This window comes from Monodon monoceros, unplaced genomic scaffold (assembly GCF_005190385.1).
Source record: "Monodon monoceros isolate NGI ecotype Baffin Bay Population unplaced genomic scaffold, NGI_Narwhal_1 Super_Scaffold_3, whole genome shotgun sequence".
NCBI classification, from domain to species: domain Eukaryota; kingdom Metazoa; phylum Chordata; class Mammalia; order Artiodactyla; family Monodontidae; genus Monodon; species Monodon monoceros.
In genome coordinates, this window is record NW_021703780.1 from 100192003 (window position 1) to 100219029 (window position 27027).

At 59.6% G+C, this 27027-nt stretch overlaps 1 protein-coding gene across 5 annotated transcripts in view; it reads left to right on the forward strand.

Annotated features, from left to right (window-relative positions):
• IQSEC1 (IQ motif and Sec7 domain 1) overlaps positions 1 to 27027 on the forward strand; it is a 158760-nt gene that overhangs the window by 35495 nt on the left and 96238 nt on the right. For 3 of the 5 annotated variants that reach the window (XM_029242078.1, XM_029242085.1, XM_029242086.1), the window contains exon 1: positions 10520 to 11014. The exons of 1 other annotated variant lie outside the window; for it this stretch is intronic. In XM_029242078.1, the coding sequence (XP_029097911.1) occupies positions 10947 to 11014 (68 nt within the window). In that variant the 5' untranslated portion in view covers positions 10520 to 10946. Of the gene's footprint in view, positions 1 to 10519; positions 11015 to 16692; positions 16955 to 27027 lie in introns of those variants that run through there. One more of the 5 variants, XM_029242084.1, reaches the window with a different exon arrangement.

Here is a 27027-nt window from a genome sequence, read left to right on the forward strand (position 1 = left end):
TGGCTTAGCGTTATTCTGGGTGTGTCTGTGAGGGTGTTTCTGGATGAGATTAACATTTAAATCACTAAACTGAGCAAAACAGATTGCCCTCTCCAATGTGGGTGGGCCTCGTCCAATCAGTTGAAGGCCTGACTAGAACAAAAACGTTGAATAAGAGGGAACTACACCTGCCTGACCGTCCTCGAGCTGGGACATAGGCTTTTCCCAGCATCTGGACTCAGAGTGAAACATTGGCTCTTCCTGGATCTCAAGCCTACTGGCACTAGGACTAGAAGAATTTCATCAGCTTTCCTAGCTATTCTGAAGTTCGAGGTCTCCAGCTCACCAGCTGCAGATCTTGTGACTTGTCAGCCTCCATAGCAGTACGAGCCAATTCTTTATAGTAAATAAATACATCTATGTATTTATATATATATATATGTGTGTGTGTATGTGTGGATAATAAATAATTATATACACGTGTGTATATAGTTATGCACACACACGCACACGTACATCCTAATGGTTCTTTTTTTCTCAAGAGCCCTAATACACCATGTGAGGACACAGCAAGAAGGGGGCTGTCTGCAGGCCGAGGAGAGAGGCCTCAGGAGAAACCAACCCTGCCAGCACCTTGATCTCAGGCTCCTGGCCTCCAGAACGTGAGACAATGCATTTCTGTGGTTTCAGCCACCCAGTCTATGGTGTTTGTGATGGCAGCGCTGGCAGACTTCTCTAGGACCTCCCTTTCTTCATCCGTGAAGTGGGTACAAGGACCCATTCTCAGGCTTACTGTGGGTCTCTGTTGAGCAAAGTATGTGCACAGCAGCAAAGCCCACGTGGGTGGCGTGGGGTGGGCAGGGCTGGGATCTGGGTGAGGCAAGTGAGGCATTCAGCCTGGGTGTGGAATTTAAGTTGGCCCCCAAAAATTCAGCGATCAAGCAACCAACAAAACATCGAAATTGCACATAAAGACAGGCTGTTGTTTGTTTTACAACCCTGCGTTATTGTGCAGCGGGGACGGTCATTTCAAGGGGCTGCAACCTGTGCCCTGCAGGGTGGGTTATGAGGGCCGACAGAAACGTGCGAAGAGATCGAGTAACAGTGGGCTCTTTTCATAATCATTTTTTCCATTTTAAAGGTTTATTAACTTTTTCCCTTGGGTCAGAAATACAGAGGTGTGTATACGGTGCTCATTTCCCCTTGGCTTCAGGATCCAACACACAGGCCCTGAGTGAGCCAGCCCGTGGGCTGAATGGTCCACCCCCAATGGGCCGGACTGGTGCTCTCCTTAAAGGCCGTCCTGGGAACACAGTTCCCTCGGCATGTTTGCAAAAGAGGCTTAAGATCAGGGACTGTTCTCCGTGGAGGACGTCCGCTAGGTCAGCTGGCAACTCTGAATAAGATCTGAGGATAAGATAGCAGTATTGAACCAATGTGAATGTCCCGACTTTGAGAACTGTCCTTCGGTTATGTCAGAGAACGTCCTTGTTTTCAGGGAACACGTCAACGTAGCAGGGGCTCGAGGGGGGCGACTTACGCTCAGAGAATTCCGATCGCAAGCGTGTGTGTGTGCGCGCGCACACACATATGGCGAGAAGGAATACGATAGGATACACTGTTAACATGGGGGGAATCTGGGCAAAGGGTGTACAGAATTCTTTGTAGGCTTCTTGCAACTTTTCTGTAAGTCTGAAATTAACTCAAAATACAAAGTTTGAAAAAAGAGTCAGGACTTGCTGAGGGCTGGTTGCCTGCGCTCAGGCTCTTGCTTCTCTGGCGCGCCCTGGCCCCAGGTCTCCTCCTCCCTCCTTCTAGGCACTTCGGGCCTCAGCCTGAGTGGCATCTCCGCCTCCACCTCCCCGCCGTCGTTAACGCCCTCCAGCCTGGTTTCTTTATCCTCCTTAGCAGCATCGGAAATGATCTCATTCGTTTGCCTAGCTTTTGTCCTCTGTCCCCCGCCTCTAAGTGTCAGCTCTTTGGGATTTTGTCCTGTTTACCCCTGCCCCCCATCCTCTGTGCCTCGCACACAGTCGGTGCTCAATGAATACCTGTGAACAAGGTTCCATGATCATGAAGGTCAGAAAACCTGGAGTTTTGTCATTCCTGGTTCCCCCTGCCCAGACTTTCCATGTGACCTTGGGCAGTGCCTGCCCTGCCTGGGACTCAGTTTCTTCATCTGTGCCCCAGCTCTGAGCTTGTGGATTGTGTGACTCAGAAGGGCCCAGGCTGCCACCGAGGCTGAGTCCCCACTGAGCCCCTCTCTGCTGCGGAGACTGCGGCTGCCGGGGGGGCGGGGAGGAGGGGGCTCTGCTCCGACGCTCACCACCCCTCCCTCCCTGATGCACGAGAAGCGGAAGGTGAGGAAAGGTGTTTCGGGGACCTACCTGCAGCCCAGTGTCCGCGGTGGGCCCAGGGCGAGAGTGCAGGCGCTCACCTCTCGCCCAGGGCTTCTCGGAACAGAGGCGGGCAGGTTTGCAAGGCACCCTTGGCAGGACACAGAATCCTCCTGAAATCGGATCGCACTGTCTTGTTTTCATGGTAACCTTCTACTTACAGCAAGTGATACTAGTTTTCCACGTAGGGGAGTGATCTAAAGTTTCCTTTTGAAATAACCATACTCAGGGGCGAAAGCCAGTGCGTTTGGCGTTTTGCGCATTGTTTAACTTTTCATTCTTGCAAATTTGAACCTAGTTGGAAGCCGGTTTCAAGTCCCTTGGCTTAAAGTCCCGCCGTGAACCACGTGCCTCCACCGGATGCCGTGGCTTTGCCCGCCCGTCAGCTTGTTCCTCTGTCTCCTGTAGTTCCTACAACCTGGGAGTTAGACCTAGAAGCTTGATCCGACTAGGGTGCAGCTTTTTAAAGCAGTTGATCTTAAAGGAAAACATTAAGTAGTATTACACGCTATAACGTCCACGGAGAGGGCCCTGGGAACTGCCTGTGCACGGAGATGAGCGACAGAGAAGATTCAGGCAGGGCCTCGCCCCAACAGGGCTGGGCGCTGGGAAACAGGATGCAGGGAAGCAAGTGAGGAGGTGAGCTCCTGGCCCAGGATGGGGCGGTCCTCACCAGGCCTCTGTATACACACACACACACACACACACACACACACACACACACACACACAGAGTCAAGGGGAGGGTTCCTGTTTGGGGTAACCTGACCCGCATGCCAGGACCCAGGGAGCTGGGAGCCAGGGGCCAAAGAGCTTAGGCCTTTCAGCACAGAATGGGGGACATGGGCGGAGCTTTTCCCCTTCGCCTAAGAAGGAGCTAGGGAAGGGCACAGCCTACAGCAAAGGGGATTCAGGTTAGACCTTGAGAAGGACTTCCATGCCGTACTAGGACAGCCGTGTCGCATGGTGGTTATAGTGGGTGCTTGGGAGCGGAATTGGTTCAAATCCTTGCTCTCCCATTTCCTGTTTGTATCAACCTGGGCATGTCTGTAAACCTGCCTGTGCCTTGGTTTCCACGCCCTGCAGATAATAATAGAAGCTGCCTTATAGGATGAACCTAAGCATTCACTGAGTTCATCACGCGTAGGGCACTGGCCCCAGTGAGCACCCAGTAACCACTAGGTGTTATTTCTCTTGGATGAAAGTGAGATGTGTCTCCTTGGAGGTTGGAAAGGTTGCCGCACCCAGACCATTCAGGGACCAGAAGCTAAGAAGAGTGTGGCCCTGTAGTCACGAGCCTGCACACAGCACACACACCACAAGCACGTTCACACAGCGTCGGCCCTCAGGGGCGCTGCTGTGCACAGAGCACCGCGGGGGCGGCTTCTGCTTCTCTCCCTGTCTTGTGGATGAGGACTCCGAGGTGGGGGAGAAGGGTGTGGGGGGTGGCTTGTAAAGATGCCAGGGCCAGTGCAGCTCAGCAGCCTGGAAAGGATATAGGACTCGGAGTCGGGACCCCAGGTCTGCTGCCCCCAGGCTGTGTGACCTTAGGTAGGTCACTGCACACCTCGGAGACTCCGTTTCTCCATTTCCAGTGCTGGGAACTGGGCTGGGCCTCCATCGCCTCCGTCATCTGATTTCTCTACATGGCAGATCTGAGCACAGACCCTGAAGGTCCCTGGCACAGTCTGCCCTCCCAGGGCCAAAAGGGAAGTGGGTCGGAACTCTCAGAAGAGAGCCCAGGAGGGCTGGCCGTCACTTTAACTGACTACTGATGTCAGACCCCGCCCTCAGGGGGGTCCCTCTGTCCACAGCCAGGCCACCCACAGCGATGCTCAGTCCTAGGGGTCTGGCTCTGCCCTGACCCCAGTGGGTGGCCCCCGTCGCCCTGGAATGGGCTCCCTACCCTCCCTGGACACTCAGGGGCTGCCCAGGATCTTGTTTTTCCCTCGGGTGGCAAAACCTGGTAAGATTGTGCAATCACCTTCATACTTCCTGCTCGCCCAGTCTCGGGGGCAGCTGACAAACAGGCTGGACAGCAAGCAGGCCCTGGCCCCAGAGCCCACCGTGGACAGGTCACCTCCCTTCTCTGGGCCTCAGTTTCCTCATCTGCCAAATGAAAGGTGGGAGGATCAAGGGAGAGAGAGAATCATTCAGTAGGTACTCATTCAATAACGCCTGCTCTCGGCTAGAGTGTCTGCTGCGGGCATGAGAAATTGATAAGCAAACCCACACCCACCCTCAAGTCACTGCCAATCTGGTGGTTTCAGTGCTGTGAGGAGGCACAGGCACCTCTAGAGCTGGAGTAATCACAGGCAGCTTCCTGGAGGAAGTGGCAGCTCTGTGAATCTTGACGGGGGGGGTGGGGGAGAAGGAACAAAGGGTACAAGAGGTAGCCTGAGGGCCAGACACCTCCAGGTGTACTTTATTTGGTGTGCACGGGATTAGCCCACATGGCATTTTAAATTTGAATTTATCACAAACATCTAAAACCCAAGAGCCTTTATGAAAAAAATCTGGATTTCTGACTTCTGAAAATCCAGAGCCTTCATTCCCACAGAGCAACGATTTTCCCCTTAGACCCCTTGTAGTCCTCACCACTCTGTCCCACCCAATCACCCCCCATGCCTGCTCCCCATGTGCCCATTGCCATCAGTGGAGCCCCCATCCACCCGGTAGTTCAGACCAGAATCCCAGGCATCACCTTCCACGCCTCTTTCCCCCTCCCCCCGTCATATCCGTCAGCAGCCCCTGCTGGCTCTGCTTGGTGAGTGGCTCTAGGATCCAGTCGCTCGTCCCCACCTCCTGGGTCACCACCTGGGTCCGAGCAGCAGCTGCTCCCTGGTCCTTGCTCTGCCCTTGCCCCCGCCCCCAGCCTCCCCTCGGCTTGGCAGGCAGAGCGAGGCCCTGCATGCCCAGGCGGGGGCTCGGCCGCTGGCCCCCGTGCCCCCTGCGATGGACCTGCTGAAACTCTTCTCTGGCTTCTGCCCCACACCTGCCTCCTGAGTGGCCTCCTGGGCCTGAGAGGAGAAGGCGGAACTCGGGATCCCACGTGACCGAACGCTCTTAGCAGCCTTGGGCCTCCATTTTCCCATCTGGAAAATAGAGGCATCCGGGGTCCCCTCCCCACAAGGCACACGCTGCTTAAGGAGCAGGACGATTACGGTCTTTGATGTTCAGCCCACTTGACGGGGGGTCTAGCACCGGCCTCGTGCTGGGTGCCGCTCTGGGCACCACTGGAAGAGTCTGCAAATATAGCTGACGGTGACGCACTTCGCTTTCAGCCTGAAGCAGGAGAAAGAGCTCAGCCGTGGAGTCAGGCAGGCAGCGCTGGGTTTGGGTATCATCCCAGGCAAGGTGTTGGAGCCGCGGTTTGTGAGTTTGTGGAAAACGGACCTGGTAAGGACTGTTGCTACTTAGGCTGTTGTGAGGCTGGTTCGGATGATGTGCAGAGAGCTGAGTCACCGTGTTCTCCCCTCCCCGCCCCGCCACAGGCTCTCAGAGCAGAGGCAGAGGGACAGACAGGGTACTGCAGGGTGAGCAAGGCCGCAGCCCGGGCCCAGCGAATGGGGGGTATGTGGGCGGGAGAGTGGGACCAGGGTGAGCTCATGGCAAGAAGCTCTGCCTTGTTTCTCTTCCCTGAGGCCCCGATCGCTGCCGACGTCATCTCTGTTTACCTGCTCGCTTGGTGCCGGGCGTCCCTCCCACCGGAGGGTCCCCTACCTAGGCTCCCCGTCTTCCTCACCGAGTCCTCACGTGGTGTCTGGCGATCAATACGTGTGGAATGGATGAAGGAGCGAACAGACAATTGCTTCCTGGAGGCGGTGGCCTTTGAGTTGCACCTTGAAGGGCAGTGTATGGAGACCTGGCGGAAACAGCGGGTCCACTAGGAGTTGGTGGGCCCTGCTGGCCGTGGGGGTCTGTGCCCAGGGGCGGGGTTAAGGGGAAGGTGTAGCACCTAGGCTGGCAACGGTGGAGGGGGGCCTTCCCTGGGCCCGAGGGCGGGCGAGGGAGCCTTTACGAGAACCCAGAGAGAGCCCTGCGCAGAGACCAGGCACCAGGCACTGCGGCTGCAGAGGGCGCGGGACAGGAGGGGGTGGGGCAGTGAGCTCCTCCGCCTGTGGTCTTGCCATGCCTCCCACTGGCCACACCCACCGGAAACGGGGTGCCTGCGGATGCAGTCCATGGCCCAGAGCAGAGTGGAGTGCAGGTGGCAGATGGGAAGGGGCCTTGCCTGCCTGGCGAGGTCAGCGGTGGGGAGGGTGCTGGGTGCTGGAAGGACCCTAATGGTGGATGGGGGGTCGGGGAGGGACGGGACTGGCGGAAGGCAGGGTGAGCCTGCAGAGGCTGCGCACGGACCCAGCCAGGGGGAGGGGGCCGAGGTCTGGCCTCAGAGACCCCATCACCCCCAGCTTACCGCCAGGGAGTGGGTTGGGGGCGCCCATTTGCTGGATGAGACAGGCCGACATGGAGTAGCCCCTTAAGTCAGAGGTGGGAGTTGGGGGGGGTTCAGAGCCCTAAGACCACGGACGCCCCTCACCATGCCAGCAGAGGGGACAAAGCCCACTGGGCCTGGAGGCTGGACTGAGGTTCGCAGACCCTCACTTGGCCCCAGAGGCGGGCCACGCCCCCAGCCCCCGTCCTCCGGCCGGGTCCTCACCCACTGCCCCCCCCGGGCTGCTGCCTCCCTCAAGCGAGCAGAAGCCCTCGCAGGCCAAGTGCACCGTGGCGTTGGTGTCTCCCAGGGAACAGGTGTGTCCTTTTCTCTGCCTGGGCGGCAGTGACCTCACCCCCAGTGGGCCATGTGAGTCACTGGGCCGAGGGTGGAGGCCCGGGCAGCTCTCCGCAGAGTCTGGCTTTGGCCGTGAGGCTGGGAGAGGGACCAGCGGAGGGTGTGAAGGTTTCCATGCCCTTTCCCCGCCTGCTGCTGTGGCCCCGTGTCCTGCGGGGGCGGGGAGGGGGGACAGTAGTCACTGAGCGCCTCACACATGCCCAGCGGTGCCAGGGTCTCTCAACATGGTGCTGACGGGGGCTCACCGGTCCTGCAGGAGATGGCCCTGAGAGGTTAAGTCTCACACCCAGGGTCACACGGTTCTTTGGCCTGGTAGCTCTTATCTGTCACCACAGCTGGGAGGGGAGGGATGCTTGTCCCATTGCGCAGAGGAACGAACTGAGGCTCAGCGGACGATGCATGTAGGGACAGGGGCCTCAGAGGTGAACCAGGAGTCTGCCCCCGTTCTCGAGGACAAGCCACAGTCGGCATCAGGAAACCTCGCAACACTTGGAGCCTCAGTGCCCTCATCCATAAAATGAGGATAATGACACCCACCCCTCGGGGATGGAGGAAGCAGAGAGGGGACATGACAGGCGCAGTGTGGAATCGGTGGGGCAGCCCCTGTACACCCCCAGGCCACCCCACCGGGCCCTCTGCCATGTGACAGCCTCCACTACCATCAGCCCTGGGGCCGGTATCAGGCCAGTGCAGGGCCATGTGCAGCTCAGGTACGAGGCTGGACCAGAGTGATGGCCACGGAGTGGGGCTGCCAGGGGTTCAAAAGGCAGATCGTCAAGGGCCACCGGTGAAGGAGAGCATGGGTGATGGCGCCTGGATTGGCCCCTGCTGGGTGGGCCCATGGGGTGAGCTCCTCTTGTGTCCCAAGGGATTCCTAAACCCTCACACAGTCTCCCCAGCCCATCCTCACCAAGGAGCAGCCTTCTGAGGAGCAAGTGACTCCCTGGGAGCTGAGAAAGCCGTGCTCCTCCCCTGGCCTCAGTTTCCCCATCTGTAAAGTGGAGGGAGGGAAGCCCTAACTCGGTGCTGTTGGAAAGGAGATGGACCAGGTGGACACAGCCAAGAGGAGGAATGAAGGATGGGGCCCAGGACCTCCAGAGCTTTTGGTGATGGGACAGGTGTGTCCTCCAGGACGAGAGCGACTTGAAGGAGGCCCCCTCAAGGGTCTTGGGCCTCTGGTCTTAAAAATGGCACTCTCTCTAAGATCACCTCCTGGGCAAAAGGGCCACGTACTCCCCTCTACCGGGTGCCTGCCATGACTGGTGTCTGGCACAGAGCAAGCCTGTGACAAATACTCCTCCAGCTGGGCGTCAGTGCTGAGCCCAGGACCAGGGGGTCTGCCCCAGAGCCTGGGGCAGTAGGACCCATGAGACATGAGAAGTCAGAGGCTGGGGGCCACACAAGGCATGGGGCAGAGACAGAGAAGGCTCCAGTTTGCCAGGGACATGACAGGTCATGGATGGAAACCTTGGGACCAAGCAAGAGGCGAGGGCTGGCAGGGAGGAGGGTTCAGGAAGACAGGAGGAGGGAGAGCTTGCTGCCACCACCTGTTGCGCCTCGTGACCCTGTGGGGACAGGGGCCCAGGCCGGCGGGGGGGGGGGGGGGGGGGGGGGGGGCCCAGGGGGGGGGGGGGGGGGTGAGTGAGGCGGTAGATGGCTGAGGGGATGGACGGATCGATGGGGAGGTTGGATAAGAGGATAAACAGATGCATGACTGGAACAGAGGGAGGGAGATGTGTGTGGACATGTGAATGGATGAATGGGTCCATGGATGGTTAGTCGGACAGGTGGGTGGGTGAATGGATGTGTGAATATAGGGGTGGGTAGAGATGTGTAAACAGAGCCTGCCCCCACCCACAAAAGATGTTGAGGAAACTTCCACTAGTAGGAGGACAGACCCGATAGACCTTTGAAGGGAGACCTTGCTCTGTGTGGCACAGGAAGTAAAGCCAGTATGAAAAGTGACAGGGAGGCTCTATCCAAAGGAGAGTTTCCCTAGGTCAGTGGAGGCCCATGATGGAATGTGCAACTTTGAAAGGTAGTGAGGTTCCTGTCACTGGGGGTATTCAAGGGTGTTCAAGCTGAGGATGGGCAGCCACTTCCCCAGAGTGCTGTGGAGGAGGTCCTGTGGCAGGTAGGGGCCTACTGTCGTGGTGTCTGATAACGAAGAGTGAGAATTTGTGTTCATGAGGCCCCCAGGGAGGCCATGGCCTTTGTAGAAGCCTATCTTCCTTTCAGATAAAAAGTTCTTTCCTGGCTTGGGGGAGAGACAAGCGTGCAGCTGCTGTCCTCACTGTGGGAATCGGGCTGGAATCCACAACAGAACTCCCATCCTGCACAGGCCAGGGCGGGGGGCCCAGGGACGGAACAAGGCTTTGACCCGGAGACCCGGTCAGGCCCAGCTCCATCCTCCCTGACTGTCTGTGGGCAGGTGATGCCCCTCTCTGAGCCTCGGTTTCCTCATGGGTGAAGTGGGGGCCCTGATGGCCACTGGACATGATGGCACTGGCAACTGGGTGTGAGGCTCAGGGCTGCAGGGTGCTGGGGTCTGGGCCCACCCGCCTTCTGGAGGACTTCCTGGGGGCCGTGGGCTGGGAGAAGTGGGTTCTGTGAGCACCGGCCTTGAGCTGTGAGTCACTGTCCCCAGGGGCTTCGCCTGGGAAGCCCCAGCTGCCTGCCCTGGGCTGGGCCTGGGAGCAGCTGGCAGGGGGCGAGGGCAGAGGCTCCAGCTGGGGCCCTGCCTGGAAATGCCCCAAACCCGGCTCAGGCCCAGACCCCACAACTGCTGAGAGGGGCCCAGCCCTCCGACCTTCCTCCTGCCCCACCTGTGCACGGAGCAGCTGGCGTCCGCTGGCTGCTCCAGTGCGGGCTCCGAGAACCCATCGCACGGCTCACATCCCACCTCCGCCACCTCCTAGGTCTGCGGCCTCGATGACTGACCGCCTCTGTCTGTGCCTCACTTCCCTCACGTGTAAAACGGAGCTAATGATCAAATGCACCTGGGAAAGCAGTTGGGAGAATTGGTCAGTTCTGGGCCAGTGCTCAGGGCTCCATGAGGCTGAGGTCGGGGGGGTGGGGTGGAGGTAATTGAGGTCAAGGAGGGGCAAGCCACCCCCAGGCTCGTCACACAGCAGGGAGGTGGCCTGGCCAGGGCTGGAAACCTCATCTCCCCCACCAGACGGAGATCCTCGAGGGCTGGCGCTCTCCCAGGAAGCAGACAGCCCCTCTCCGCGTCCTGGCCAGAGCTTCGGTGGGCAGGGCTAGGGCTGCAGCGGGCGGGTGTTGGGTTTAGGCCTCTGGGGAGATGAGGGAGGATGTGGGCCCGCCCTTGCCTCCCCGCCCACCTCCCTCCTCGGGCTCAGCCTCTCCAGTCCCAGTCCCAGGCCGGCCTCTGGACGCAGGACCAGACCCTGGGCTCCAGGCGGACGCCCCTCACCCAGCCCGCCCTGAGTGACTCACTGCTCCCCTGGCCCCGGGCCACCGCCGTCCCCTGGCAGGAGGCCGGCGAAGGTTGTGCAGGAGCCACGGGGTCTGGTGCACGAGGGCCGCTCAGCCAGGAGGGTCTGAAGCAGCTGCCCGGGGACTGCACGGCCTGCGGCTGGGACCTGCGGTGGCCTGTGGAGCCAGCGCCTCCTCCAGGCCCCCAGGCTTTGGGCCTTTTCTTTCTTCTTCCCACCATGAAGAAGGAAGCGACCTGAGAGCCAGACCCCCAGCCAGAGCGGACCAGGGCCGGAGGGCAGCGCCGTGGGCCCTCGGCTGCCCACTCCCCCCTAGCCAGGCATGAAGGGCGGCGGCAGCGCCGTGTGGAGCCTTATGTGGAAGTACTGCATCTCCGTGAGGACCCTCAGGTACCAGGGGGTGTGCGTGTGTATGCAGCCGTGCCTGGCTGTGCCCCAGCGGGCAGAGGCAAGCGGCCACTGGGCTGGCCAGTTGCGTTGGCTCTACGAGGTCCAGGGCAGCCCGCCCTGGGGGAGCAGGGAAGGAGGCACGAAAGGCCACCCTGGCGCTCTCCTCTGAGCTTCTGATGGGGAGGGAGCAGGACAGTGGGCCAAGGGTCCGGGGCGCCCAGGTGCCCCGGAGGATGCCTGGCAGGTTCGGTGTGGCTGGCAGTCTCCCCAGCGTGCACGGGAACTGCGCTTATCACAGAGCGCACCAGCCTTGGGCACATCTGAGTGACCTGGGCCCGTCCCCAGCCTCCCTTGCTGTCACCCCTCGGTGAGATGGGCTCAGAACGCGGGCAGGACTGTTTCACACTGTTGTCCGCGCAGTCGCTGGGCCCGGACTTGGGCACCAGGCAGCCCAGGGTCACTGGCTTTTGAGGGTGAAGTGGCTTCACCTCTCGGGCCAGAGTTTCCCACCTGCAGATCCTTGGAGGCTCAAAGGGAGGATTAAGTGAGGGAACAGAGGGCGGAGCCTGGCGTGCAGCCAGCGTTGGGTAAGAGGTAGCTGCTGACTTCTCCGCTCCGTGAGCTGGGGGGTGCCCAGAACCAGGTGCAGTGGGGGTGGAGAAGGAGGTAGAGCGGAGCTCCGCCCCTGGGGAGGGGGCACTCCCCCCACCCCCACAACGCCAATCCCAGCCCCACCCCCGGGTTGGCTCCAGCCTCGGCAGCTGCTGACAGAGTTCAGAGCCAGGAGCAGCGACCAATGGGTCCTGTGTGATCTCAGACAAGGCTGGGCTCCACATCTGTTGAGGGCTTGGGAAGCGCTTAGAGGCCCCACCTATTTGGATAACACCTTCCTTCTGGGCATGTTTTTTACTTCAAGGGGAGGTTTTAGGAAGGATAAGGGATTGGAAGATTCCCCTCCCTCTTTCTTCCCTCCCTCATTACTTGGTATGTAAACTATATAAACTCTCCCTTGCTTCCTTCCTTCCTGCCTTCCTTCCTTCTTTCCTTCCCAGAATATTTGTGACCACTTACGTGAAATACCTACAATAAAGTAAATAATAAAACATCAGGATCAGGAAAAACACAATTTAGAACAGGGTGTCATGACCTAGCAGAAAAAAAAAAAAAGAAGAACAGAATAGAGATATGCAGGGTCCTGAGGTCCTTTTGTTGAGATGAAAATTGCTGAGCTTCCTAGCAGCCAAAGGGAAAAGGGAAACCCAGAAACCCAGGTCGCTCTCACGGTGATAAGAAGCTATCATTTCCAGGACCACAGTTGTGTCTGCTGCTGGGGGAGAGTGTTTGGGACCCTGGGCCTCATCCTGGGTAGATGGGTGGGTGAGAGGCATTGCAGGGACGGGCCTTGGGCCTGGCTTTAGGGAAACAGGGCAGACAGTAAGGGCTGAGGCTTTTTCTTGGGTGGGGATGCAGGCTGGCTGTAGGAAAGGAGAGGAAAGCTCACCCCTGGAGTGAGTCAGCAGCCGCTTGTCCCTCCTCAAACCCTGGGACAGACCTCCTCAGGCGGGTACCTTGGAGGCTAGGCCAAGCAGGGGGTGAGTCCCTGGGTGCCTTTCCCTGTAACCGCAGCAGGATTTTCCTGCGTCTTGTTCTCTCCTGCGGTTTCCGGGATTGGCACTCTGGAAGCCTCAAGGGTTGTTTACAGGATGCAGTGGGCCCGGGCCTGGGAGGCCCTGCCACGCTTTGCCAGGGGCTCACCAGCTCTGAGGATAAGCAGCCCAGCCTCGTGGAGCCCTGCAGGCTGGCCTCTCCAGGCCTTTCCTCATCTTCAGGGTGGGAGTAATTGCACAGCCACCCGAGGGCTTTTGGGGCTCGAGGTCAGTGCCCACTCGGTGTTTGTGGGCACTGCTGGCCGTACAGAAGCGACAGGCAGGCCTGCAGTGCAGGGCCAGTGTGCACACTGGCAGGGTGGCCGCCTGGCTGTCAATGACAGAGGACCGGCTTGGGGTGGGTGAGGGCACCGTAATTGGCCCTGGGTTCTCCCCAACCCCCCACTTAGAGCCCATAAGTACAGGGTGCTGTGTGGTCAGCAAGGAGGGTGGTCCCGGTGTGGGATGCACGGAGTGGGCTCCAGGCTTCAGCACACACGCTCTGCTCTGTGCACCCCCCACCCCATTTTGTTGGAGGGCCCCCAAGAGGGTAAAGGCCACTCCCTGAGACAGACGGACAGACAGCTGGAGCAGGCCCTCGGTGGGATCCCAGCCCCCTTGGCTGCCGGAGGCGGGTGGGAGACCTGAGTCAGCAGGTCTGCGGCCCCAGGCAGGGCTGGCGGCAGCCACAGGGACAAATTGGAGGGTTGTGATCGGACAGCGCATAGTTTTCCACTTGCGTCTTCAGATTCCCCTCCGCGTGTGCCGGTCGCCCTGGCTGGGCCGCTCACGTCTGGAAAAGCGCGAGGTGAGTGGGGAACAGGCCGCTGGCTGGCCCTCCCTGGCCCTCTGCCCAGGGCCCCGGTGGCTGCAGCCAAGAAGCCGGTGGCAGGATCCCTGGGACTTGGCCTGAGGTCCCTGAGAGGGGACCCCTGGGCTCAGGGCGTCTCCTGGACAGATCTCCCGGGAGCTGGGCACACGGCGTCCCAGCCAGCAGCGGTAGGTTGTAAGATGTGCAGTCACGGGCCAGATGCTGAACTTCTCGGGCCCGTTTCCTCGCCTGTAGAGTGAGGGGAGCGGTGCCAGCCGGGCGGGCTTCTTGGGGAGATCCTAAGAGGGTTCTGTCAGCTCGGCACCACTGACCCCGTCCCCTGCCTTCCCTCTGAGTGTCGTCTGCGTCCTGAGGACTGTGATGGGGTGCGGGGGAGGTCAGGCTTGGCAGTCAGGCTGCCCAGAGTTTGGAAGCAGCTCAGCCCTTTCTACCACGGGAGTGACTTTTAGGGTGGTTCTGAAATTAACTGAGTCAATGCCTGCGGGCCTGCCTGCAGGGTGGGTGCCATGTGCGGGCCCGTGTCTGAGCGCCCACCTCCGGCGTGGGGCCCTGTCTGTTACAGCCCCTCCTCTGCGCTGCAGGTAACCCTCAGCCTCTGGGGTCGGGCCGGAAAATCACTGGTGCACCTGGCATTATTTGGGGAACGAGAGGTTGCTTTGTGCCCTGTGGGCCAGAAGGGCATTTGAGCTGCCAGGGGGGCGGGGCGGCCCAGTTGGGATGCAGACCCTGCCCCCGGCCCCTCCCCCACCGTGGTGAATCTGGGGAGGAGGGCAGGGGAGCAGCTGGCAGCCAAGCTCCGGGAGCTCCCAGGGAGCTTCCCGGACAATTAGCCATCTGATGCCCCTCAGCGGGCAGCCTGCGTGCACACGTCCTGGGGTGGGAAGCTCGCTGCCTCCCAGCCTGGCCGGCTCTCGGTCGTGGAGATCCTTTCCCTCTTGGAGCTGGGACTTCTCTTCCTTTGATGCCACCCCCCACTCTGGGTTGGGGGTGCTGGCCCTGTGCTCAGGCCCCTGGCCTACCTCCGCCCCTGTCCTGACACAGCCTGCAGTGGCCGGGACTCCCTGAGGCTGGGGACGGGGTCTCCAGTCGCCTCCTCACCTCCTTCTCCTGTGGACACACGCCAGGCTCTCCTGGTCCCTCTCTTGGCACCAGAGCCGAGTGCAGCCAGGGCGGGAGATCCCAGGCAGGGCAGAGGAGCTGCCGCCTCCTTGCTCTGGGCGCTGCCCGAAGCTCATGTGGATTCTTCTGGCAGCTTCTCTCCCCTCTCATACGTGGGCCTCCCTGAGCCTCAGCCCGGCAGGCCTGCCCCCCCCCCCCCGCCCCCGATCACGCGCTGCTCCATCGTCTCTGTGCAGGCACGCTGCTTTCTCACATCCACCTGGGAGGGGCACCATCCCCAGGGCAGAGGAGGAGCCTGGGGCTCCGGGCCTGGCGTTATTAGTTCCCTCTCGGGGTCACTGGGGAGACCTTTCTTGGTGGGAGCGCGCTTGCCCCCAGAGAGCCGGGCAGGGGGGATGACGGGGGCCAAGCAACCCCAGCAGGCGTGGGAAAGGCTGATTGCCTACTGTGCGCCGCGCCCTGGGGATCCGGCAGTGAGTACGTGGACGGCCAGGGTCTCACAGGGCTGAGGTTCAGACGGGAGACCAACAGTAAAACAAATAGATGAAGAGGTCTTCAGACAGGGATTCAGGGAAGAGGGTTAAACTGGGAGGCGTGATAGAGCGAAGGGGCAGGAAGGGCCCCGTGACCTGGGTGGTCCAGAAAGGCCACCCCCAAGTGTCCTTCAGCTGATGAGTGGGTCCATCCGTGCAACGGGGTGTGACGCAGCCGTGAAGAGGAGTGACGTGCTGGTACACGCTGTGACGCGGACACACCTTGAGCACCTGGCTAAGCGACGTGAGCCAGTCAGGAAAGGCCGCAGAGTGTGTGGTTCCACTTACACAAACGTCCACAAGAGGCAAGTCCACAGACACAGGAATAGACTAATGGTTGTCCAGGCTGGGCGGGGCCGAGAGGGACTGCTTAATGGGTGTTTCTTTCTGGGATGATGAAAATATTCCAGACTTAGATGGTGGTGTTGTTTGCACCATTCTAAATATACTGAAACCATTGAACTGCACACTTCATTTTTATATTTTTTATTTTTTTGGCTGTGCTGCAAGGCATGCGTGATCCTAGTTCCCCGACCAGGGATCGAACCCGTGCCGCCCACAGTGGAAGTGCGGAGCACTAACCACAGGACCGCCGGGGAAGTCCCGTGAATTGCACACTTTAAATGGGTGAATTTTATGGAATGCAAGTTGTATCTGGATGAACCTGTTTTAAAACAAGGCAAAGAAAAGAAAGGCCTGTGTGAGGGGGTGGCCTTGAGTTGAGCACGGCAGGAAGGAGTGAGCTTGTGCAGAGCTGGGGGAGAACTAACGTTCCAGCCGCGAGCACAGCAGGTGCAAAGACCCAGAGGCGTAATGTTAGAGACAAGGGTCAGGGAGAGAAGGAATGCGGTGTCCCCAGGGTCCAGGACCACATTCTTTTGAGGACTTGAGAGTTGACTGAGGTTGGAAGAGAGACAGGGCAGGGTTTGAAGCAGGATAATGACATGACGTGCTTTCTGTTTTAAAACAATCACTGCTGTGAGGAAATGAGACGGTGGAGGGGACAGGGTGTGGGCTGGCGGGGCTGGAGAGACCAGTCAGGAGAGAGATGACGATGGATACCCCAAGGAGACAGACTGGCAGAAGGTGGTGGCAGTGATCGGTCCCACAGTGGGGAAGGCTTCCTGGAGGAGGGGCCTGGGCAGGGCCTCCAGGAATGGGGGATGGGCCGGACAGTGGTGGGGAGTGGCCAGGGACTCTCCAGGTGACCCCACTGGTGTGGGCACGGGGAGTTGAACGTGTGGAGGCCTCAGAGACCCGCCCGGCCACAAGGAAGGCAGGCTGGCCGCCCCACCCCTGCCATCCCCGATCCCCTCTGGGCTGAAGCAGCTTTCAGAGTAAGTAGGGTAGTGTCCTCCAGGGCCACCTGTCACACGCCTTTGTCCTGCCTGCTCAGGCTGGCCCACAGTGAGAGTGTTAGCTCCGTGTGGCCAGAGACCCAGCCGGGCCGGCGCTCTGAACAAAGCAGCCTCGACGAAACTCGAGTGGCCCCGAAACGCGATCGGCCACGAGAGACCGGCCAGGCAGGAAGCTGTATTATTTATTGAGCAGAGCCCGTGGGACGTGCCTGGTCTGGGGCCCCTTGGACGGGCCAGACCTTGAAAGAGCCCACTGGGCAGTGTCCGGGCCCTGTGGGGGGCGGGCGGGGGCCCCAGGGTGCCCAGGGCGTGGTTTCCTGGACGCCGGCTGAGCAGGGAGGAAGTCGGTCAGGCCCTGCGGGGGGAGGGCCCACAGCTGGTCCCGAGGGGCCACGGAGGCAGGCAGGGTGCTGGGGCTCCAGGAAGACCGCCGCCCTCTCCGTGGTGACACTGTGAGTACCCACCGCCTGCCCAGGAGCAGGGAGAGGGGCTCGGCCACCTGGGTGACCTGCGAGGGGCCGTCAGTGTTTGGGGTAGCGGCTGGGGTGAGGGTCTCTGGCGCGCTCGTTGGGGTTTTAGCTGTTTCTTGTGCCTTCTCACTGCCTGGATGGATGGTGTGGCCCAGCTGGCCCAGGTGCCCCAGGTGTTTCCCCACAGCTGCCTGGAAGGGCGGCCACGGCTGCAGGAGGGAAGTCTGCTCGCTCCCCTGGGGGTTAGACCCACCCCCCACGCCCTGGAGGGAGGGCAGCCAGGGCCCCTCAGCCCACCCGGGCCGGTTGGTTCTCTGCCTGGGGCCCCACGACCCGCCCTCCCGCCCGAGAAAGAGGAACTCTGGCCCAGGCCCACTTCACAGCCAAGTGAACTGGGGCCCCAGAGGCCCCCAGAGTGTGGTCGGTGCATCCCCCCCATTCCCTCGCCCGAGGAGCCCGCACTTGGAGCACAGGGAGACTGGGCCGAGGGTGCAGGAGGTTTCGCCGGGCTCTGGGACCCGGGCTTCCTGTTTGTCAGTCCATCAGGGTCAGCTTTGTCCCGAGAGGACACTGCCTGGGCAGCTCTCCCCCCACTGGCCCCGCAGTGGCCTAGCGCGTGTCCCCTCGGCAGCCCCAGCCCCGCCGACAGCTTCACCTTCTTTCTGAAATGGTGCAGCATGGAGCCATGAGGCTTTGCAGATCCCGGGGCGGGAGGGACTCGGGGACAGTCCCGGTGGGTGGGCAGCTCTGTACACACAGAATGAGCAGCTCAGTGTGGCGCTGGTGCCGTCCCTCGGGAAATCCCCTTTGGCGCGCAGGGGACCTGGGCCACCTGCCCCTCGGGGAGATTCCCCGCTGTGTCCTGCTTCCCCCTCTAACCCTCACAGCAACTGGGAAGCAGAATGGCTGTCACCTCTGGTAACGTGAGGGCGTCCATGTGGCGTCCCCCGGCCGAAGTACATAGGGGAGCTGGGGTTTGAACCTGGAGCTACCCCCAGCCCCTCGGTGCATCATGCAGCCTCCGTCGGGGCAGGAAGTACAGGGGACAGGGGTCAGTGGATCCCATGACGACCCCATTGCTGGGTCTGTTTCTCCCTTTGCAGGGGTTGGACTCCAGTCCTGAGGAGGGGCTGCTGCCCCATGAGCTCCCGATAGCCGGGACTGGGGCGGAGGAGGCTTGGCTACAGGAGTGAGAGCTCCAAGGCTGCCCTCTGAGCTGGGGTCAGCGAAGGCTTCCCCTGACCCATCCATAGAGCTGCCTGATGGCCCAGAGGGCCAGGGGTCACGGAGGACCCCAGTGGTCAGGCCGCTCAGAGCCCAGGGCTCCGGCCCCCGGCTCGGCATCTCCAGCAGTGAGCTGCCTCTGCTGGGCTCCAGGGCACAGCTGCGGAGCCTGGCCAGGTGGATGCACGCTGGTCCAGCCGGGCAAAGGCCACCCCGAGGGCATGCGGGGCTCTGGGGCCGGCGCTTGTGCCGGTGCCTCGGACAAGCTGCTTTCACTCCTGAGGCCTCCTGTCCTCGCCTGTGCGCAGGCCGTGGAGTCAGGAGCCAAGCACCCCACGACTCTGCAGTCTCAGCACCTCGCTTGTCCATAAGTTCAAGGATTCCGCTTTTATTGAGCACCTACTGTGTGCCAAGCACTGTGTTGTCTGGGGATCCAAAAGGGACAAACGAGCCAGACAAAAAGTCAGGGGAGGGGGATGGATAGCAGGGAAGGGGCACCAGGGCGGATGTGATTTATTTTCATAGGTGCACGTGGCCTATTTGAAACACAGCCAGCTGGCATACCAGGTTGATGATTTCACAGTTATCAATGCTTAGGGTGAAGCAAAGCTAAAAAATCAAGAAGTAGGTAGATGTGAAGTTGACTTGGAGAGCAGGTGGCGGGCAGAGAGGGCCTGCGTGGCGCAGGGTCGTGGGTGCCTGGAGCTCTGAGCAGAAGCGTGGCGAGTGGGGCTGAGCTCCGTGTCTGCAGCTGGGCTGTGAGGAAGGATGTAGGGCATCCCAGCCGCTCCCTCCCCTGAAACTTCTGGAAGTCCCCAGACCAAGTCCCAGGTGTAACGTGACCCTCCTCAACTTGGCTCTGCTAAAATCGGTCCTCATGCTCAACCATCCCTCCTCCTGACGCTCCGAGTGAGGGGGTCACGGCTGTGTAGACATTAGGGTCTCATAACGCTGGGGGGTCCCGGCTCTGCACTCTTGCCTGTGGGGGCCAGGTCAGGCTCCGCTTGCTCGAGCATGAAAGGAGACTGCTTTGTGGTCACCAGATACATTCGGGTTTGATGGGTGTTCCTTCCCTGCCACACCTTGAAGAGCCCACATCCTCGGAGAGTTTTCCTCGGGCCTGGATACTTTCCAGGTGACCCTTTCCCCCGGGGCATGGCCTGGGTGGGACACGGAGTCCACGGAGCCGCCTTGGGCCCATCTCCCAGAGGCCTGCTGGCCTCATCCTGTTTGGAGCCCCTCCCCTGGGCTTGGAGTGAGCTGGAGCTATGCAGGACCCTCACCTACACCATCAGAGAGCCAGAGCAGCTCGGCCTTCAAGACCCCTGCCCAGAAGTGGGGCTACTGCCACGGCAGGAGGACCGGCCAGGCGTGGGCAGGGTGTGCCTGGAGCTCCATGTGGCCCCCGAGCTGGGGTGGGGGTCTGCTGAGCACCACGTCTGCAGGCCGTCCGCCAGGTGAGGGAGGGAAGGAGGGTCCACACCGTGGCCTCCGCTCCGAGTCCCTCCCCCGTGTGGGCCAGGCGAGCGTGAGGCATCCTCTGACCTTCACTGAGAGTCTGTGAAGGAGGAGTCCTCGTTAGCCGCAGTTGATGGATGAGCAAACCAGTGCCCAGAAATCCCTATCAGCGTGACGTCACCTGCTTCTAGGAAACAGGTGAGAGGGCTACGGCCTGGCAGAGCAGGATCTCTGGGCTGCACCCAGAGTGCTGGGCCTGGACGCTGGGCTGTGGTCAGGCTGCTGAAGCAGGCTGAGAGCGCAGACTTTGGTGTGAGTCTCACTCTGCTGCTTTCTTGGATATGTGACCTTGGGTGCTTCAGGTCACCTCGCCAAGCCTCATAGTAGACGACCTTCTAGTTGCAAGTGACAGAGAAATCCAAAACAAACAGGCTTATGCATTGAAGGGGCTCCTCTGGCTCATGGAACTGAAAAGTCTAGGGGTAACTAGCTTCAGGAATGGCTGGATCCAGGAGTTCAATTTATGTAATGGGTTTGGACTTTTCAACCCTCATGCTGCTTTCTCTCTACTGTCTTCATTTTGGCCTTCTCCACTTGGGTGCCTGGCATGTCGGGAGTGTTCCCCAACTCTGCGATGGGCTGGCTGCAGGGCCAGGTTGTGGCGAGCCGCATGCTCTTTCTGTCCTGGGATGTTGACAGTGCCCTGGGGGAGATGGGACAGGAAAAGAGGAAGTTACGACACAGGCAGTCAGAGCCGAGCAGGGGTGAGCTCCAAGGCCAGTGGGAGCCCAGAGGAAGAATGTCAGAGTTCACCTCCGGACGGGTTCCCCGAAGGCTTCCTGGAAGAGGTGGCAGCTCAGCTAGACTTTGAGGTCTTGGAGTTGGCCTGGGGAATGAGAAGTGAGGGAGCAGGTGCCCTGGGGTCCAGTCTGGGGCTCAGGTCAGCTCAGGATCCACACACGGTGGGACTGACCTGGCTGTGCTGGGTTCTTGGAGCTCCTGCCCAGGCTCAGAGGTCAGGATGCCTGGGGGGTGGCGGTGAGGGAGCGACAGGGCCTGTGTTTGGGTGATAGATGGCCCGGCTTCTAGGCTGTGAGGACAAGAAAGAGAGCACTTAGTGAGCACCTACTGTGTGCCTGTAACTCTCCATCTGGCCTCGTTCTGGCCACGACAGCCCCTGGAAGCTCCGCATCCCCTGTGTGCAGGGGATGAACCGGGCGCTTGATTAGAACAAGCCTTTTCTAAATACGCCCATCAATCGTATTTCCCTGCAAAGTTAGAAGGTGCTGCTAACCCTCTGGCCGGGCTCAGCGGCCTCTGCTCTGCCATCAGGAGGCTGCAGGGCTGCCCCGTGGCAGGGCCGCATGGGGAAGTCACCGTGTTCAAAGCGGTTGCGTGTTGAAACACCTTCCCAGAAGACTAACCACCAGGCCTCCCCTCACACTGGCAGCAAACACGGTAAATCTGAAACCTGATGCCTGCAAAACAGGGGCGCGTCAGAGCCAGAGGCCAGGTGTGAATTGTGAAGCCAGGGACCCCGACGCCGCAGTGGGTATGGACGGCCACCCGCTCCGGGCAGCCAGGAAACAAGCTTGGTACTGAGCTTTAAGCGGCGAATTTTTAAACCCCTTCTAAACTGCTCCTCAAGTGTGTTCACGGGCGGCCGAGATAAGCCAGGGTGGGAGCAGGAAGATGGAGGGTCAGATCCCAGCTCCCCCTTCGGCTGCTGTGACTCCTCGGGCAGCCCCCTGTGCCTCTCTGAGCCTCAGTTTCCTCCTCTGCAAAATGAGGTAGCATTTCACAAGGTGAGGATGAAATAACCTTATACTTGGGCGTGTCCACGTGTAATGACATGGCAGTGGCTCCGTAAAGGTCAGTGATTACACTGAGTAAAACTACTGTTCTCCCTTTGACTGTAACATTTTTTAAATTGTCGTTTTTGCAACCATGGATTTGAGACAAATGGGAAATTGTTTGGTTCCGGGTGTATGCCCCCTGAGGGCAGGCACCAGGCCAGTGAGACCTGAAGTTCAGGAAATGCACTTGGTGAGTTAAGAGCAGATTTTGAATTTGTCAAATCCCAAGTCAATCCAGGGTGTTCTTTTCCTAAAAGATCCAGTGAGACAAAAGCAAAGCACTAGTGGCCTTTGCCCGAGGGATATAATCAAGCGTGGCAGCAGGCCAGAGCTGGATGGCCGCGGCTCTTCGGGGGTAGGGGGTAGCATTTAGGAGAGGTTTTCAGGGAAGCACAGGCACCTGTGCTGGTTCTGGAGTGGGCAGGTAGAGAGGGAGGAGATGGTGGGTGGATTCTGTAGGTCGGGTCCCCGTGTGTTTGGGGAGCAGCAGTCAGAGTTGGGTGGTGTTGGGTCTGGAAGGGATGAGGGCCAGATTGGGGCCAGAAAGCAAGGCAGGTGGGCCGCGAGCCCGGAGTGCTGTGCTCTCTCTGTGGGCACAGAGGCGCCATCAGGGCTTTTGAGCAGGGAGGTTAGATTAACCAGTATTCTTTCGGTGGCAAGTGATAAAAGCAAACAAACAAAAACCCAGACTGGCTGAAGCTGAGGCTGAATTTATTGCCTTCTACTTCTGAAACAGACAGGGCTTTAGGTACAGTTTGATTCAGGAGCTCAAACTATTTGTCAGACACACTGGAGTCTTTTACTGTTCTTTCCCGACTTCATTCCCAGGCAGTATCTCTGCTCGTGACGGGACTGACAGCTCCAGGTTTACAGTAGTCTGACAGCTAGTGACCCCAACAGAAACGGTTCCAACAAACTCCCAGTACAGGCTCGGGTCACATGCCCATCCCTGGACCAGTCACTTTGGTAAGGGGGCGGAATACTGTCAAGTTAGGGATGGAGTCCACGGACACAAATTAGATAGACTAAGAGTGGAGGAGGGGGATCCCCCAGAGAAAAGTGGGGTGCCTTACTGGAAGTGAGCTGGGAGGCTGGGCAGGCACAGACATCCAGCCTCCCCGCTGTGATCCGATAAGACCCTCCAGGTGCTGTGCTCGGCGACTTGACCTGCACCATCCCTTCCTGTCAGCACCATAGGCTAGGGTTTCTTATAATCCCCATTTTGCAGGTGAGAAAACCAAGGCTTAGGGAGATAGTCACTTGCCCAAGTTCACATCGTTAACAAATGTCCTCACACCTCAAATCATCCTGACCCCGAAGCCCCGGCTCTGAACCGTTTGCTCCACTGCCTCATGGTAATCAGACCTGCGTTTGAAGAAGATGCCTCAGGACCTCAGATGGAGGATGGATTGCAGGGGTGACCGGAGGCAGAGGATGGGCAGGAGGCTGGTGCCACGCAGGCAGAGAGGAGGGCAGCCCCGATGGATACAGCTACGGGGCATCTCAGCCCCTTGGTCCCAAAACACTGCCAGCCCAGCTTTCCTGTGATGTGTCCTGAAGTAGAGAAAATATACAGTAATATGTGAGTGTGTATGCACACACACACACATATGTGTGTATTCATTATTGTGCCTCCTGGTTTCGGATTGGGGCGATCTTAGCAGGAGGGTGTGAGGTGTGAGGCTCTGGGGCTGGAGGCTGGCTTTATGCTCCTGCTGTGGGCACAGGGGCACTTCCAGGGCAGTTTCCGGAGGAGGTGGTCAAAGGGAGGTGACCACCCACCTGGCAAAGGGCCAGGGTGGGGAGTGGGCGGGATGGGGAAACAGCCACTCCTCACTTCCCTTTTCAGCCCTAAGACTTCCCAGGAGAGAGTCCCACCCTCCTGATGACATCACACCAGGTCAGAGGTCATTCTGCCCACACCTTCCTTGCAAAAAGAGGAAACCGAGGCATTGGGGGCACAGCGTGTTCTGCCTCGCTGTCGCCACTTGGGGAAGTCTGGCGGCGTGAGTACCAGCCCTAGATGGCCTGCTGCCTTGCTTTGTGACCTAGGGCAAGCCACAGAGCTGCTCTGGGCCTCAGTTATATCTGCAAAATGGACCTACTATTACCTCACAGAGTGGGCAAATGAGAAAACCTTGAAAGGACCGGGTGCAGTGCCAGGCACCTCACAGGTGTCAGTGAATGTTGGCTGTGACGATTCCTTCCTTTGCATGGTCAACTCAGAGGGACGAACAGCTATAGATCCCAGGAAGCTGGGCCCAAGATCCAGCTCCGCCGTCCAGGCTGTATGGCCTTGGGCAAGTCACCTCATTTCTCTGGGCCTCAGTTGCTTTATCTGGGAAATGGCTTTTGCATCACCACCTCAGGGGTCACTGAGCGGATTGATGGAACACCCTGTCCACGGGATGGGATTTTCTGGGGCATCTCTTTCCCACTGGGCGGTTGGACGTCCCCTCCCCGACGACTCCCTTTCCTGCCCTGGGAGGGGATCGAGTGAGTTACTCTATTGGTAAATCTTTCCGCTGAGCACCTGCAGTGTGCCAGGCACTGCCCAAGCGATGAGGAGGTCAGACCATGATCCCTGGCGTCCCCTCTCCCAGGTGGCAGCTGGCCCCCAGCTGGCGCCGCCACTGCTCCGTCATCTGCTGGGCCAGTTATGGGAGAAGGGCCCCCGTGGTGCCTGCCTCTGGAGGCTGCATGGCTGCTGAAGGCGGAGTCCTTTGCTGACAGCTCCCCGGGCCTCTTCTGGGGGTCCGCGTGCCCCCATCCTCATTGCATCGGGCTGGGTCGGTATCCCCGCCCCCGGTGCGGCAGTGTCCTGCTGCCTTCCCCTGTGGCCCCAGTTGGGAGTTGGAGGAGTGTCTGCAGAGTGTCCCCTGCCCGCAGTGTGGAGGCTTTTGGACCCAGAAGCCGGATCTGGAGGAGGGCAAGTACAGGCAGGGTGACTCAGACAAGCGCCTTTGCTCCTGAGTCTGTCTCCTCTCCTGTAAAAGGGGAGAAAGACACCCACCCACAGCAAGGGCTTTGTAACCTTGTCCCGTAAACGCCCCAGGAGAGCCTGGGCTGCAGGGCACTGCCGACCCAGAAGCCCTCTGCACTTCGGCCAGTTCAGGCCGATCAGAGCCCAGCTCGGTGCAGGGTGCAGGCGTCTCCCAAAGGCTGCCACCCTTAGCCCCACTCAGGACTCTGTTCTGTTTAAAGGGCACATAAGTTCCCCTGGGGCCCGGGACACCGCTTGTGGGTCCCCCACCCCTCCAGGGAACGCTTTAGGTCCCTGGGTCTGCCTTCTGGGGCGTGGGCTGGGCCCTGAGCTGTGACCACCCCCCCACCCCTGGGCAGCCACACTAGTGATGGACGTGCCATTTCCTGTTTCAGTTAGTGTTTGCTGTGTAACAAACCACCCCAAATGTCGTGGCTGCAGCCGCAGTGTGTGACTGTGCCGGCTAGAACCCGGGCCGCCCTGCTGGTCCCCCTGGGCTCACCAGAAGGTGCCAGGTGGCCCCACTCACATGGCTGCAGTTGGTGCTGGGGCACCTCTGTTTCTCTACCCCCCCGGCAGTTTGGCCCTCAGTGGGCAGCCAGCGGCCATGGCATCTGAGGGCAGCGTTCCAAGGGGGCGAAGGTGGAGCCTCAAGGCTCTTGAGGTGCAGCCTCGGAACTCAGACAACCATCCCTCCCGCCACATTCTGTTGTGCAATGAAAGTCCCATGGCCAGGGGGAGGGGAGACGGACCCCACCTGTGGGAGGAGGGGTCGAGTCCCAGAGCTGAGGGGCCTGGGTACCGGGATGCAGGGAATCTGTGGCCATATTTTGCAGTCACAGAGTATGCGTCATGAGGATTTTGCCAGGTTCTTATCTTACAAGGGTTGGGGTCAGGGGAGCTAGTTCTAAAATCATTGGATACAGAGCCAAAAATTACCCGGTAGAACTACCCTTGAAGACCCCTTACGTTGCCACGGCATGCAGAGCCCCTGGTTCGGCACCCACCCTGCAGGAAGCTCCGTGCCCACTGAGCGGGCGAGTCCCAGAAGCAGGCCAGATGCGGGGGTGAGGCTTGCCCAGGCATTCCAGGCTTTGCTGGGGCGGGGGGAACCCCAGATCCCAGCTGGGAATGGAGGGGGTCCCAACCGGCCAGCTCACCTTCTGCGTCGGCTCCATTCTGTGTTTCCGTTAAGCCTCTAGAAGCTGCATTGCCCGGGACAGAGGCCGCTGGCCATAGATGGCTATTTAAATGTCAACTACTGAAAATAATTCAAATTTTAAAGAAGTCAGCTCCCCAGCTAGCCCCATTCCAAGTGCTCAGTGACCACATGGCTGAGAAGTGGAGAGCCAGGAGTCAACTGGCCCCAGCCAGCCCCCTTCACCCAGCCCTCACCTTCATGGTCACCCAGGCCTGGTGCTGGCCACTTGAGACTCAGAGTGACTCGGCCCCATCCCAGTAACTGCCCTCTAGAGGCTCCCGACCCGCTGGGAGCAGGCGGGCTGGGGAAACGCAGTGCCAGAGTGGGAACTGGGCCGCCAGGCCCCCGGAGACTTGCTGAGGTGGGAGCCCTAGGGCCTCCCCCTCGCCGCTCCAACCCTGCCCTCCCCGCCACGAAGCAGCGGCATAGGGAGTTGGGATGGCTCCATGTGCACTTGCCAGGCTTTTCTGGTAAAGGGAGGGTGCCTTTTCATCACCCCAAATCCCACACGTACCACCCCCCCGACCAGTGCACATGAGGGTTAGTATCCGTGGCTGAAAAATCACAGTGAGCCACTGAGAACCCATTTTAGATGAATGTGAAGTCTGAATTTTATTCATCGCACAGCATCTGTTTCGGTTTGAAAGATGTTAATGTGTGAAACATAGTATTTGTTTGGTCTACCAGCAGTGTATATGGGATGCAAGAACCCCTAAAGTAATTCAGGGGCTCCCAGCCTGGGAATCGGTGGAATCTCCAGGAATGGGATGGGTAGCGCCCGGGCGGTGGAGGGGTGTGGGGGGGTACCTAGACATGGGATGAGCAGGGACACCCCCTGTGGGAGGTGTGTTCAGAACTGCATCAGCGCCTTTTCTCCTTTGGGGGCCATGGATTTATTCTCAGGGGTATTCAAGTTCCACTCAGTAATATTTTTACGCGTGGATTCATTACGAGTTACTTTGTAACAATTTCAATCTTGAAGAAGGCCTGCAAGAATTAAAAAAAAAGAATTCTCCCGTGTACCCTTCACCCACTTCCTCATAAGTAACATTTCACCAGATTTCAGTCTCTCACAAAAACATTTTTTTCTCCCAGAACTATTTGAGAGGTCATCGCAAACATGCAACCTGGGGCTTCCCTGATGGCGCAGTGGTTGGGAGTCCGCCTGCCGATGCAGGGGACGCGGGTTCGTGCCGCGGTCCGGGAAGATCCCACATGCCGCGGAGCGGCTGGGCCCGTGCGCCATGGCCGCTGAGCCTGCGCGTCCGGAGCCTGTGCTCCGCAACGGGAGAGGCCACAACGCTCAGAGGCCCGCGGACCACAAAAAAAACAA